Source organism: Vidua macroura, chromosome 1, assembly GCF_024509145.1.
Source record: "Vidua macroura isolate BioBank_ID:100142 chromosome 1, ASM2450914v1, whole genome shotgun sequence".
In the NCBI taxonomy this organism is placed as follows: domain Eukaryota; kingdom Metazoa; phylum Chordata; class Aves; order Passeriformes; family Viduidae; genus Vidua; species Vidua macroura.
This window is the reverse complement of record NC_071571.1, coordinates 9,007,558-9,021,150: the sequence shown is the minus strand read 5'-3', so window position 1 is coordinate 9,021,150 and position 13,593 is coordinate 9,007,558. Positions and strand designations below refer to the sequence as shown.

At 40.5% G+C, this 13,593-nt stretch overlaps 1 protein-coding gene across 1 annotated transcript in view; it reads left to right on the top strand.

The window, feature by feature from the left end:
* The window catches only part of PTPRN2 (protein tyrosine phosphatase receptor type N2), a 636,596-nt gene extending 625,605 nt beyond the window's left edge, over window positions 1-10,991 (top strand). Inside the window, exons 22-23 of the mRNA XM_053982009.1 lie at window positions 1,536-1,609; window positions 6,287-10,991. Of these exons, the coding sequence (XP_053837984.1) occupies window positions 1,536-1,609; window positions 6,287-6,358 (146 nt within the window). The 3' untranslated portion in view covers window positions 6,359-10,991. The remainder of the gene's footprint in view (window positions 1-1,535; window positions 1,610-6,286) is intronic.
* Window positions 10,992-13,593: the final 2,602 nt, after the last annotated feature.

Below are 13,593 nucleotides of genomic sequence, written 5' to 3'. Positions count from 1 at the left end.
TGCTGAGCTATAAAGCTGAGTTGGTTAAATGAGGAGGTGCATGATGTTTGCATTGATATAGGTAGACAAGCCCTTAAATTACAAGAGTTGTAGGAAGAGTGGTAAGTGTTGGGTCCAATTCTCCAAATCCAGTTCTGGGAATTCAACAAGTATGTGTTCTAGATGTGTATAAGTTACACTGCAGCAGCAATGCTCTAGGTGCATGGCCCACAAGTTGGCCACTGAGACCCCTGTGAATATTTGGGGATATTTAAATGCCTCCAGAAGGAAGTCCCAAATTGGCAGAGGGTGGCTCAGGAAATTTGTAGGAGCAGGCAGCAGGAAACAGTTGACAAGTTTTCTTCAGAGCACACCACCGAGTATCCCTTAAAATAGAGCAGATTCCAGAATTGTGGCCAATTCCTGCCCTTGATAAACCATCTGATGACAAAAGTGAACTTACAAAAAAGGAGAGACCCAAGGTCAACACGTTTCCAAGCTCCTGTAGCTATGGGCCCACTTCAGCCCTAGGAGAAGGAACAGCCAACCAGGGCAGTAGGGCATAGTGGAGCAGGGATGGGGTAGTTACAGTACCGTGAGATGTTCTTGCAAGATGCAGAAGGGATCAGATACAAGAAAACCAACTTCTGCATGTGAACTTTTCACCTCAAAGGCTTTCCAGACAGGCTTTTAGTCTTGAAGCTCATACAGGAAGGACCAAAATCCTGATTCCTCCTCAGTCCCTTCATAAAACATCAGATTAGGCACTTAAGGAAAATGAGGAGCGTGGTCTTGAAATATCAGTCACTGGAGGAAATTGAGGAGGAAATCAGCATCTCCCTGTCCCCTTCAGTTCTCTAATCTTTGTGGATTATAAGAAAGGGAAGAGGCTCAAGGACTTCCTTTGATCTCCATAGTTCATGTATTGAAAGAAAGCTCCTCTGTGTGCATGGGGCAAGGAGCCAGTCCCAGCCAGGCTGTCTGTGCCTGTTTCATGTGCCCTGGTGCTACCAATGGCTACAGGGCAGCTGTGTCCAGACACCTGGAGTGGAACCTAAAGGAAATGTCATAGACTGGCCAGGTGAAACAGTGACCATACAGCAAGGTCCTGAACTAGGAAGCCACAGACAGGTTTTCTGGATGCCAGCTGCAGGTGGCAAAAGATCACCTAAATCTTGTTTTTACAGCATTAATCACTGTGTGGTTCAGGCCCTTAATTCAGTGCATACTCTTAGAAGTGACAAAGGGGACACTCAGTGGCATTGCCATGCCAGACCCTCAGGTTCCACAAAATATACTCTGCTCTGGTGCAGACATTTTTAAGAATTTGTTTTTCTCTGGCTTCTCTTGGATTAATGTTAGTAAAAGGTGCCCCAACCTCTTATTTTTCTATATGAAGACAAAAATTGCAGCTGCCTGCCAAGTCTGCTGAGAGATGGATGTAATAATTTTCAATTGGACTGTTAGCCCAAAGGGAACCCGATAGCAAGAGATTGACAGATGCAGCATGGATTATCTTGTGCTCTGAACTCAGCCCAATTTGTGGTTTGTTGCAGGTGCTAAAGAGATTGATATTGCTGCTACCCTGGAGCACTTGAGGGACCAGAGACCAGGCATGGTCCAGACAAAGGTACTGTCAATAAATCCACTGGGATTTTAAATACATTAAAGGTCTTTCACAGTAGTTGTTTTCATGACAGAAGAGAAAGGGTATGACCTAATTTAACGCAGGTCGCTTGCTGATTACTCTGTTTGGCTCCCTACCAACTGAGGTTTATTTATGCTGAAGATTTATCTAGGTTACTTTCTTTGGTGTTTACTGTTCTTTCTTGTAACATCTCCAGCATCTATCTTGATTACCATATATGAAGGGCAGTCAAGACAACAATCTATAGCCTGCTAAAGAAAATGTGCATTTGAAAGAATTTTCTTGCTTTCATCCTGAACTATAGATTATTTTCTTAGAGTATCTGTGCTTAACTGTGCATGTAATTTTTTTTAAAGCTTCTACTCATTAAAGAGAATGTAACTGCTGCATTTGATATTCTTTTCTGAAAAAAAAAAGAACTCAGAAGTTTTGAATTAAAGGAAATAAAACTTTTCAGGGAATCAAGTAATTTTTAGTATCTTTGAATGAAGGAGCTTGCATCAGTCTTTATGGATGTAACATGGCAACTATATTTTTACACTTTGGTGAAATGAATGCTTTACTCTCAAATTCCTGTCAGTTGTAATAGTTTTGACATTTTTCCACAATGTAAAACTTTTAAACATAGTAGCTGATGGTGCAATTCTAGTCCCTTAAATTAGAAATGAAACTTTCTGTTATTAACAATTCCAGTGATGTACGGAATGATATTGTGGGATATGTGCTGCAAGTTAAAAGCTGCAAATATGACCATAAAAAAACTCTTTCATGGTATGAAGGTGAAATAAATCTGTTTATGGCCTTATAAAATATCAAATGATAGTTACAGTCCCAAACTGAGTAACAAGAGCAATGTGGCAGTGCTGTGTCTTGGCCAGGCTGGAATTGATAGGAAATTCTGCAGTGTTTAGGGAGTTGAAATTGCTGAGAGGAAAAGGTGAAATAAATGTGTGTTGCAAGAATCATTGGTTCATAATTTTTCCTGAATCTCTTCCCAATCATGTTATTTCCCACTAATACTAGGGGAAAGTACTGCTGAAGAACAGCTTGGGGAATGTTAATTATTATTTACCAATTAAGTAAGTGCATGAAAAATAAAGATGAGCCAGTCAAAACTAACTAATCTTTATCTGCAAGGAAGACATAAAATTGCACAAGTCTTTCTTCTGCTTTGATTATTCCAACTGGAACAAAAGGCACATAGCACACAGTATCCAATGTCATATATATTTACTCTGAGGTAAGATGCAAATCCTGGACTACTCTGCAAATGCATTCAATATATGTAGCAGCTCTGTGGCAACATACAGCTCAGATTATAGTTTCCTTTTCAGGGCAGACAAATTATAGCTTGTTGCCTTCAACAGAACTAAAAACATCGCTCCAGAACCAAAGAATGAGGTTATGTGAACAACTTCTCCTACTTAGCTCCGCAACAGTTACCTGAGTTCCATTAAAGTCTCCCTCAAGACATGGTTTTTCCCTCCAACCATTTGTCTGGAAGAGCTCCAGAAAACAAATGTATCCTGTGTTTTCATCCAGAATGAAAAATTTTCTCAGGATATTGCTTATCTCTGCTCTTGCTCCTTCTTCCATCATTGTCATTTTCTCAAAACCACCCAAATCACTTATTCAAGCTAATGTCTTGCAAATTATAAATACCTGGTTACATGCTAGCAATGCATGATCCCCAGAGAATTTTTCTGATAGATTTAAACAAACCCCTGTGCTTTCCCAACTGAATACAAATGAGGAATATTAGACTCTAGGAGTAATTTAAAACGATGGATTAAAAGTCAGGTTAGAAATGCCAATTACAGAATATCCCTAGGCAAAATAAACACCAACTTCCTTCAGCAATGTTATTTTGTTTCCAGCAGGCAGCGCTCCACCTTTCCAATAGGCATGGGAAAGATGTGTTTGTAGAATTTTGTCTTCTAGAAGGGATCTTTAATTCAGAAGCACTGTATATAATAAATTGTAATGAAATTATCATAACAGCATTCTGCATTTCTGAGAAGCATAATAGAGGGTTTGTGGGTTTGTTGGATTTTTTTTTTCCAGGGGAATTGTAAAATAGAATTGATATGTCACATATGAGAGGAAAAAGTAATGAAGGAGGAAGTGTATTCTCTGTGATAGGAAAAATATATATTTCTTTTTTTTTCCTGTCTCCTATATCCTCTCATAATCTATAATAGTAGATAGATTCCTTACTCTGTTATATATGCTACATGAACTCACTTTGTTTTCCTGGGAATTTTTATCTGTAGACTTAATGAAACATAGCCATAGATACTTTTTATTAAGTATATTCTTGTCACCTCTGCATTATAGGTGAACTGAGACCACAGAATGTCTGTCCAGCTCTGTTTTCTAGGAAAGGTTGATGTTAAAATTCATCTCCAGGCAGTCTTGTACATGCAAAGAGAATATGTGAATGGCAGTGTAGCTGTACAAAACAACAAACCGAGCTCCTTTAAAAATTACTGACATTAACTTGCTCTAACTGTAGTTGGCCTCATGGAAAAGTGTGGAAGGTGTGGGAAGGCTTTTCCTGGGAGGGTGGTGATGCACATCAATGGAAGCTGCACTCCCTGCCTTTCACCTGGGTGTGTTATGCAGAAGGATGGAGGGGGAAGAGCTCAGCTGGCCATCCCTGACAGGCCATGTCCCCACACATCTCATGTCTTCTCTCCTGTCCCTTTACAATCAGTTCTGAGCTCTGGCTGTGCAGATTATACTCTGTAAATTGTTTTGTCTCAGTCATTAAGGTCACACTGCTGTTGCTCAGTCCCTGGGCGAGGCAGACACTCTTCCTCAGGCTTTTTGAGCTGGTACAAGCACCCAGTTTGGTTCTGCCCCAAAATGGCCCATATATGCCCTCTCTGATCCTGCTGCTCTCCAGCTTCTCTCACACACTCATTGTGCTCCAGTTAAAACACAACTGATGCTCCTGGATGGCCCCAGCATTCCCAGAGTTTCCTTTAATTGCAGAGACCTTAGACAGTGCAGGGAGCCTTAGGCAGTCATGCACACCATTTTCAGTGCCTACTGAGGATGAGTCCTACTCTTTAGGGTGAATTGATGTCTGATTAAAAGCTGTTGGCTGCAGTCCAGCAAGTGTACATGGATGCCACTTTGACAGCACCAAGCAGACAATAAAATTCTTGAATGGCAGTGTTGCTGAGAAATTATTCTGTTTTATTCTGCTTTTTCTGCTCTGGCTCTGTGCCCATCATTGCTTCTCTGAAGCATCTCCACATGGGAGATGACTGCAGTCGGGTAAGACAAGGCAGAGAAGACTGGCACTGGATTGCAGGAATTAAGAGTCAGCTGCCTTTCTGAACTGAGTTGTACATCTCTAGTTTGTTCTTTCATCCTTCCTGAACCTTTCTGCAGTAAAATGAAACACTATGGAAAATTAATGTTAGTGGTTCAGTGATCACTCTTGGGGGTGGCTATGTTCTGTAACCATCCCACACAGTCCCTGGCAGCACCAACTGAGATGCCAGAGGTACAGACCTCCAATTTTCTAATGGGAGACACAGACAGTATCCCATCAGTGATCTTGGGCTGCTTTGCAGGGTGCATCTCAAACCTGCATCCTCAGAGTCGATTCCTCAGCAGCTCTTGACCCCAGCTGGCTTAAACCTCTGGAGTACTTCCAGAAAATCCAGGAATTTTCCACAGTCCTTATCTGGTGTCTTTGATTTGCCTATATTTTGAGAAAACTTTCCACTGGAAAGTCTCAAACTCCAAATCACCCTGTCAGTTATTTCAGTAAGCTAAATTACTGAGAAAAAAAAAAAAAATCACTTGCTTGGAAAATACAACACCTGTTAACCATGAGGATTTAAAACTGCTTTGTCTTTCTGTAGGACTACACAGTGCAGGAGTGTGTTAGGGTTGCACTTAGAAGAAGTAGCCATTCATGGCTGTGTCCTTCACACCTCTGCCAGTCCAGGTCAGAAGCTGATAAATCATTTTGGTGTTGAGGTTACAATAAATTAATAGCAGAGAAAAGCCTTCCCAAGTATTTCTTATATAGGAGTGGTCCCAAGTATTTCTTATATAGGAGTGGTTTTGGTTTTACTAACAAAATTGAGTAATTTGTGAGTGTGGAAAGGACATTAAAAAGAGAGGTTTAAAAAGATCAATGACAGGTAAGCCAAAACCCAGATATTGTTCTATATAATAGATATCAGGAGTGGAGATATTTATTTTAGATTCTTTCAAGTAGAAACAGTCCTGAGAAAAGCCAAAGTCTCTGCTTTACAGCATCTCACTTACTTCATATTTCAATAATGTATTATTGAGTTCCCATCTCTGTGTCAGAAGGAAATGGTTGGTGATCAGCTACTCCCAAACCCTTCTGACCATGCAATGGCAATATATCATCATGTCCCAATAGCTTGGGTTCTGCTACTAACATTTTTCTCCATTAAAATGACTCCGGCTTCGAGATGCTGTCAAACATGTTATATGACATCAATACTCCCAGAACATTTTGTTCCTTTCCATTGCAGTGTACAGTTCATCCTGCATATTCATATTTTTAACAATGTCTTGAGGACGTTCAGCTGTGGAATAGAGCACCAGGCTTTCTGGAAAGTGGTTTGTTTTGTTATTCAGGGTGTGCGTTTGTTCTCTCCACAGGAGCAGTTTGAGTTTGCTTTGACAGCGGTGGCAGAGGAAGTGAATGCAATACTCAAGGCCCTTCCCCAGTGAGCAGCTCAGTCTCCTGAAGGTTCCTGCAGAATCCATCCCTCGTTTTCCTCATCCTCAGTCCCTGTGAATGTTCTTGGAAACGTGACCTGACCTTAACTGTGTATCTTCTGTTGTAACCACATAGTGATAGGGTCCTTACAAACTGCTTTAGCTGGTAAAAGTTCAACAGTTAAAATGTGTATTCTGTTTTTTGGGGTTTTAAACAAATTTTTAAAAGTACATCAAAGCCTCGGATTAAGTGACAGAACAATCCATCTAATTCCTCCTACATCCTTGAAGCCCTGAATGTCACACTTTGAAAGCACACATTGATGTTCTTAATAGCAAATATACAATATTGTGGGTAATTAGTGCAGTCAATATAGTCTCAGAAAACAGTGTTCTGTTATATATTTTGTAACTTCTCAAAGGCTGAATAAGAATGAGGGCCTGAAGAGGATGGTGATTGTTCCCATATAGTGCCAAGCTGAAGCATGAAACAGTGCTGTGAGTGTGGGCAAACACGGGTCCAGACTCTGGCAAGGAGAGCTTGCACCTTCTCATGCCAGGCTTTGGCAAGCAAATGTTTTCTTAACTGTTGTTTACTTTTCAGCTTTGTGCCATGAGAGGAAGAAAATCTGAACTATGAGTAAAAGAGGCTTGCATGGTTGTTGCAACTGGGGAGAAAACATGTTGGTCACATTAATGGGAAACCAGGGGAAAATGAGCACAACTCTGACCATGTACCTGGCACTGACAGCACAGAAAAGGAGAGCATAGGCTCCCCTCAGGTGATGGGAAAGGTCCTGTCAGCAGTCAGGTAATTGTCTGGAGCTGTTATGGAAAAAGATTGTCGGTTTTATGGGATTACTGAGGAAGAAAATGGGATTCTCCCCTTTATGTCTTTGCATTTCCCTCTGTAAAGCTCCACTGTGCCATCCTTTTTAGCCAGGAAAGTGTATTTCTGTAAAAGCCTGGCTGAAGAAGAAATCTCCAATCTGCATTTTACGACTCTCATCAAGTTTGTCTGATCCAGGCATTTGTTGCAGCTCTCTGCAGAGGCTTTGCTCACTCCTTGTTCTGCAGGACACCTATTTGAACTGAGCATGAAGGGGTAAAGCAGCACAAAGATTGAATTTCAGAGATTCATGTGTTCTCAAAAGCCTAATGCCTACTGTTGCAAAGTAATGCTAAAATATGTCTGTAAATGGTTTGGATATGCAATCTTGCTTCTGTGATTTCACAGGTGTAGTTGTGGCACTCTTCTAAAGGAATTTACATTGTTGATAGAAAGTACTCAGATATGTTTGAATGAAGGGCCTGAGAGTAAAATTATTGAAGGTACCTAAGTGATCTAGGCTATTAATTTCATTTTCAAAAGTGAATACTTGGATGCTTTTTCATCTGCTATCCTACATCTCCGTGACGTAAGAATCTGGGGTGCTTTTTTCCCAAAATCTTATGAGTATTGTGTGCTTGGAACCGTATTAGGCTAATTGTTTAACTTCAACACTGGAAAATACATCATTGAATTTAATTTGGGAAGGGGAGCTTTCATAAACTTCTAATCAGTGAAATGTTAAAAATAACAGTATCACACAGTTTTGCTGGCACAGAGGTGATGAGCATCAATCAAAATCAACCATGTTGCAACTTTGTGTTGTAGGTGTGGATATTGGTGATTTCTTCTTTTTAACAATTAAAGAGTTGCTTAAAAAAAAAAAAAAAAAAAAAAAAAAAAAAAAAAAAAAAGCAGAAGGCTTGTTACTTCTTGTTACTTTTTGCCATACATTTTTGTATGCTTTACTTGATATATGCTGTCACTTAATTTGTGTATCCCATTACTACAGCAGTGCAGAGCAGTTACTGCAGATGCCATCATCCTCTTAAGTACACATACTGTACATTAAGCCACATGTTTATTTTATGGCCTAAGGATTTTAGAGCTTTCCTAGCAATAACTAAAAAAACTAATGGAGTATAAATGAGAAAATTGCCTTTTTCATTTGATAATTTAGGTTTATCAGGATTTTTTTATTACTTTAGCTAACACAAAATTTCAGATCAGGGCAGATGAGATCAGTTTGAGCTGTATCAGCAAGTGTTTGAAGTAGATTTACTGTAAGCCACGTACTGCAGCTTTCTGAAAGGTGTATGCAAACAAACTGTCCAAAGAATCAAAACTGGGGCATCCTGAGTCAAGCCCTCTGATTACTGAGTGGAATGATTTTCCAGTGTTAGATGCTGTGCCATCACCCACTGCCAGTGGGCTAATGGGGCTTATTTCTGCCCTGGGATTCATTAGTGTTTGCCTCCTTACTGTCCCTGTGCATACCACAAACATGACTGACAAGCCTTTCGTTGCACTTCAGGAATATCTTTTAATTGTTCTTTTGCAAATATTTGCATTTCATAATAGCAATTTCAGGGTGATCCCTATTAATTCACAAGCAGCTGAGTGTGGGACTTGATGCTTCAGAGTTTATTTAGCATAGATTAGAGGGTATTAATCTTCCCCAAGGCTAATGGGGCAGGAATGTATTGTTTTATTCGTCCCTGTAGAGCAGTTTACACAACAGAAAGATGCAGTCTTACTCAGAGGGTTACAGTATCTCCCACTGACCGTCATCGACAATCCTGTTATTTCAGCCATGTTTTGTACAGTTCTTCCACAAAGAGGTGCAAGGCTTATTCTGTTGACTGTAAACAACCACACAGAATGTTTCATCTGTGCATAGCACACTGTTCACACCTCTCAATTAATGCCCTGCTTCTGGGGGTGATAATCTGCTGCAGGGTCAATTAGTGAAACGCAGGTTTCAGTTGCACCAGGGCAATCTAGAGGGATCTGACTATCCATTTCCCAGGAAGATGCCAAAGCCATGGATGAAGCCACAGAGATGGATTTGCCATGCAGGGCAGGAATTTATTTTCACTGCAGTTAACTTAATCCTTGTGATCTGGTGAAGGATGTTATTCAGGCCAACCCCCAGTCACTTGCACTAGACGTGGGATGCACCACCCCATGTTCACTGTCAGGTTGAGTTGAGCTTCTTCCTGAACACTGGGATCACCTGAGAGCTCAAAGTCAAATGAGACCCACCATCCTTCTCTGTTCAATTTTCTGCTGATCTTTAGTAAACTCATTGCCATTGAAGCTGGGGCTGGTGCCTGACTTGGCCACAAACAGCAGGTGTTTGATATTGGACATGCTCACATTCTTGACAAACCGAGTGTACAGGTTCTGTTTGTGTGCTTGAACCTTTAAATGATATTTTAGGGGGTGACCTGCAGGAGGGCAGTTTAACCCCACTGCTCCTCGCTGCTCAGAGGCAGAAATCCCTGTTTTCCCACAGGCAGCACACACAGCTGCTGTCCCTGAGCAGGGCAGGGACCTGACCAGACCCCTGCTGGTGCAGTCAGTGTGTCCAGATAGGAGGGACAGAAAGGTGGTTGTCACCAGAGTTGATGCTTCACAGGAGTAAAGCACAGTTGCTCTCTCCAGCCTTTGTCCTTGCCATGACATGGGCTGGGATTTAGAGGAATGGAGAGACAGGACAGCACCATTCCCCAGATCCCAGATCCTTGAGGTTCAGCCTGAGGCACAGGGCTGAACAGCAGTGTGGGGTTTGCTGTTGGCTTCAGGTGTTCAGGTGTGACCTGTAACCATTGCTGTTGGCCACTGTCATGGGACCCGCTGCAGCCCAGGTAACTCCCATCCCAGTGGAAGTCCTTGGCCAGGAATGAATTTCAGCAGAAAATCACAAATCCAAATCTCAATCCAGTAGCAAAACAAGCCAGATTATTTTTATAGAAGCTACTAAATGTTTAACACATTTCAAAATATTTTTAGAATCTACACCCATGACTAAACCTTGTCCCTGTCTCCAGCATGCATGCAGAACCAATCCCCATCCATTCCCAGGGGAATGACAGCTATAGTACCTGTAAGGAGTTCATGCTTTATTAGTCAAGTGGAACATTAATAAAACCTGGCCCACTTCATAATTTCCACAATAGTCATTAATTAAAAAAACTGTTTATTGGAACAGAAAACAAGTATTTGATTAGCTTTGTTACAGAACAATAGCTTCCTCATTTTTATTCTGCATATTTTATTCTTTCTTTAGAAAATTCTCTTAAGAAGCATTTGAGATAATTCGCTTTTTAAAACTGTACAGTTTCTATGGTTTTGCTTTTTAAATGAGAGTACACTTTGTAGATTTGATTATATTTTTCTGTTAATATTACATTGGGCATTACAAAAGCATTCCCCACCACAGTGAAAAGAAAGTGATCCTGTTGGTTTATTGTAAAAGAAAAAAAAATAATTAAAACGAAATTGCAGAGCTGTGGCATACTCAATCCAATTAGAGCATGACTCTTTACTACTTTTCATTTACCACATGAGAAAAAAAAAATAGTTACACCAGCAAGATTTCATTTGAAGCTGTTCATGCATGCTGTTTGTACTGTATTTGATGGCATAATATTGTTTTGTTTACAACTTTTTCTTTCTCGTCATTCTATTATATTCTTTATATGTATATAGTTAAAAAAAAAAAGATTATACAAAGTATTTTGTTCTACCTCTGTAAAAATCATATTTGTGAATAAAGTCACGTTGTCTGTGGAGTATGGAGTGAATACAGCATTAACAGCTGGTGCTTTGCTTTTATTTGGGGGGTGGGAGTGGTGCCGGTGTCTCTTGCTGGAGGGGTGGGGTCTGACTATCCAAGGTGGGAACAGGAGGTTCACAGGGAGGGGCACAAATTCCCTGCTGATGGCTTGGATATGCACATTTCATCTGCTCTGAAAAGAGATTTCAGCCAGCTCTGGCTCAGGTGTGTGGCTCTTAATACTGCACCTTACAGGATTTTGATTGAGACAGATTCCTGTGTTCAGGCCAAAAGTGAAGCAGGCAAAAGAATCACTAAGTTCCAGGGACCCTTCTTGTACTGCCAGGAAGTGGAAAAAGATCACCTAGAGCCTGTGTCACAGAGTGTACAAGTTCACAAAGAGATTAAATGGAATCTGCTTTCAAGAAAATTAAAGGCAGGAAAATGTTTTTGGGAAGGCTGGTGGATCACACCATCACAAAATGGCCAAGGATTTATAGTTTTAAAATAGTAGAAGTTCATAGGACAGGTAATAGAAACTTCTCACTGTTATATTAAATAAGGTTAAGAGAAATAAAGTATAAGATTACCACACAAACACAGCATTCAATAAAGGGTCTTTTTCCTGGGGTATAGGAAGTCATTTTCCCATGAGCACTGTCCATTATATGAAGGTTTTGGATCTTCCTATTAAATACTCAACTGTTAGCTGTCAGACCAGTCTTTGGGCTTAGACAGCTCTGGCATGGCAGTTTTCATGGTCCTGTGTTATGTGTTGAAATTTCACTTGTGTTTTGAAGAAGACTTAAAATATGTTTTCCACTTACCTGGAAATCACTAGAAAAATGTAAACAGAAACCTAAAGTGGTCGTGGTCCAGCTCGCTTCCTTCCCATCAGAATAATCATATTTTACATTCTTTAACCTTGTTTATGTGGTTGCATGTTTTAATATCTGTGCCTTTCTCAGTGTAAGACGGTGACTTTCATCTTGGAAGCAAAATATATGCACCATTACACCTATTTTCTTGTTCGTGTAATTTAGGAGGTCTTTCATCTCCAAGACAGCTTTCTGAAAACTCTGGTAACGTCAGATGGAGGACAAAAAGAGAAATGTGTTTAACTGTATAAATACTGGAGCACTGTGAATCTTCTAGGGGAAACCAAAGCCACCAGTTGTGCATCATTCATTCATGCAGGCAGTTCTGCTCTGGCCTCACACTGCACAGGTGCACACAGCTGTAAAAACAAGTGCTGATGGGACTGGTATGCCTGGTTTTGGATGCTGAGCAAAGAACTGCACAGCCACAGGGAGGGGTGGCAGGTAGGCTGGGTTTATGTGTGCTTGAAACAGCTGAGTCCTTGGGGAAATTCTTCTTAGGTCAAAAATTAATTTCTCCCCTTGAGAGTGCACCAGTTAACCCCCCACACGTAGGTAAATCAGCAATAGAGATAAAAGACTCAATGTGGATGACCAGTCTGGGAAGTCAGACTTTGTAAGGTTTGTGCTATTTGGCTGATGTACTGTACTGCCCCAGATTTTTCCTGCAGTAGCTTTGGTCACACTTCTCAAAGATACAGGAATGTGTTGCTCCCATCATTCCCAGCATATAGTACAGGTGGGATTCATCTTAACCAGCCTCTGAGCAGCTTTTCATGGACTTCCACAAACCACCCACTCATCATAAGCTTCCTCTATGGTCAATAAAGGAAAACAGAGCATTTTTAGAGTGGGAATTACCTGGTTTGGCTTCCACTTCACCATAAGGTGATTCATCCTATTCACCTCATACCCTGAAACAGGGAACATCAAAATTTTACTATGTGCTAAGTACAAAAGTATCTCATTTCTATATTGTAATCCTATTCCCTCCAAACTGCATTGGATCACTTGTAAGAAAAAGAGAAAATATTTCTGATTTTATAGACCTTGAATTTATAGACATCCTTATCCTATTCCTCCTTCATTTCTCCTGTTCCATAGGGATTACTCATGTCCCCTCTTACAGAAGATGTCCTGTGCCTTTGATCACCTTTGCTACCCTTCACCTTAACTTGTCCAGTTCTGTTTGTACTACACTCCAAGGTACACAGGGGCCAGGCTGTGGTCCAGTGTCACAGTGATGTTTTTAGATATTTTAAATATTTTCCTCTTCTTTGGAATGTCTAACATTTTGTTGCCCTTCTCCACTGCTGACCACTGAGGTTCTGCTCACAGACACTCATTCACAGCAATACCAAATGCTTTTCTTCAGGTCATCTTTTATATCTTTATTGTTAAGAAGTATTTCATTATATGAGTTACTTTATCTCCAGTAATTTCATCTGCTAACCTCACAGTCCTAAAGTATCACAAGGTCTCCCTGTGACACTTCACAGCTACTTTTGTTTTTATAATGATAGGTAATAAGAGTGTGTGTCATTCACACTCTGCCACCTCAGTATCACCTCTTCCTTTTTCCTATTGTTTAAAGTGGGGAATCACCATCACTACAAAAATTTTCCCTTTCTTCAAAACATGTTTCTTAACTTTTAATCCTTCATTAACCTACAAAAAACTTCCCCCTAATGCAATGGCAACTCAGTTTCTGTAAGAACCTTTCATGAGACAGCTTTTGCCAAATGCTTTTAGGAAAGCT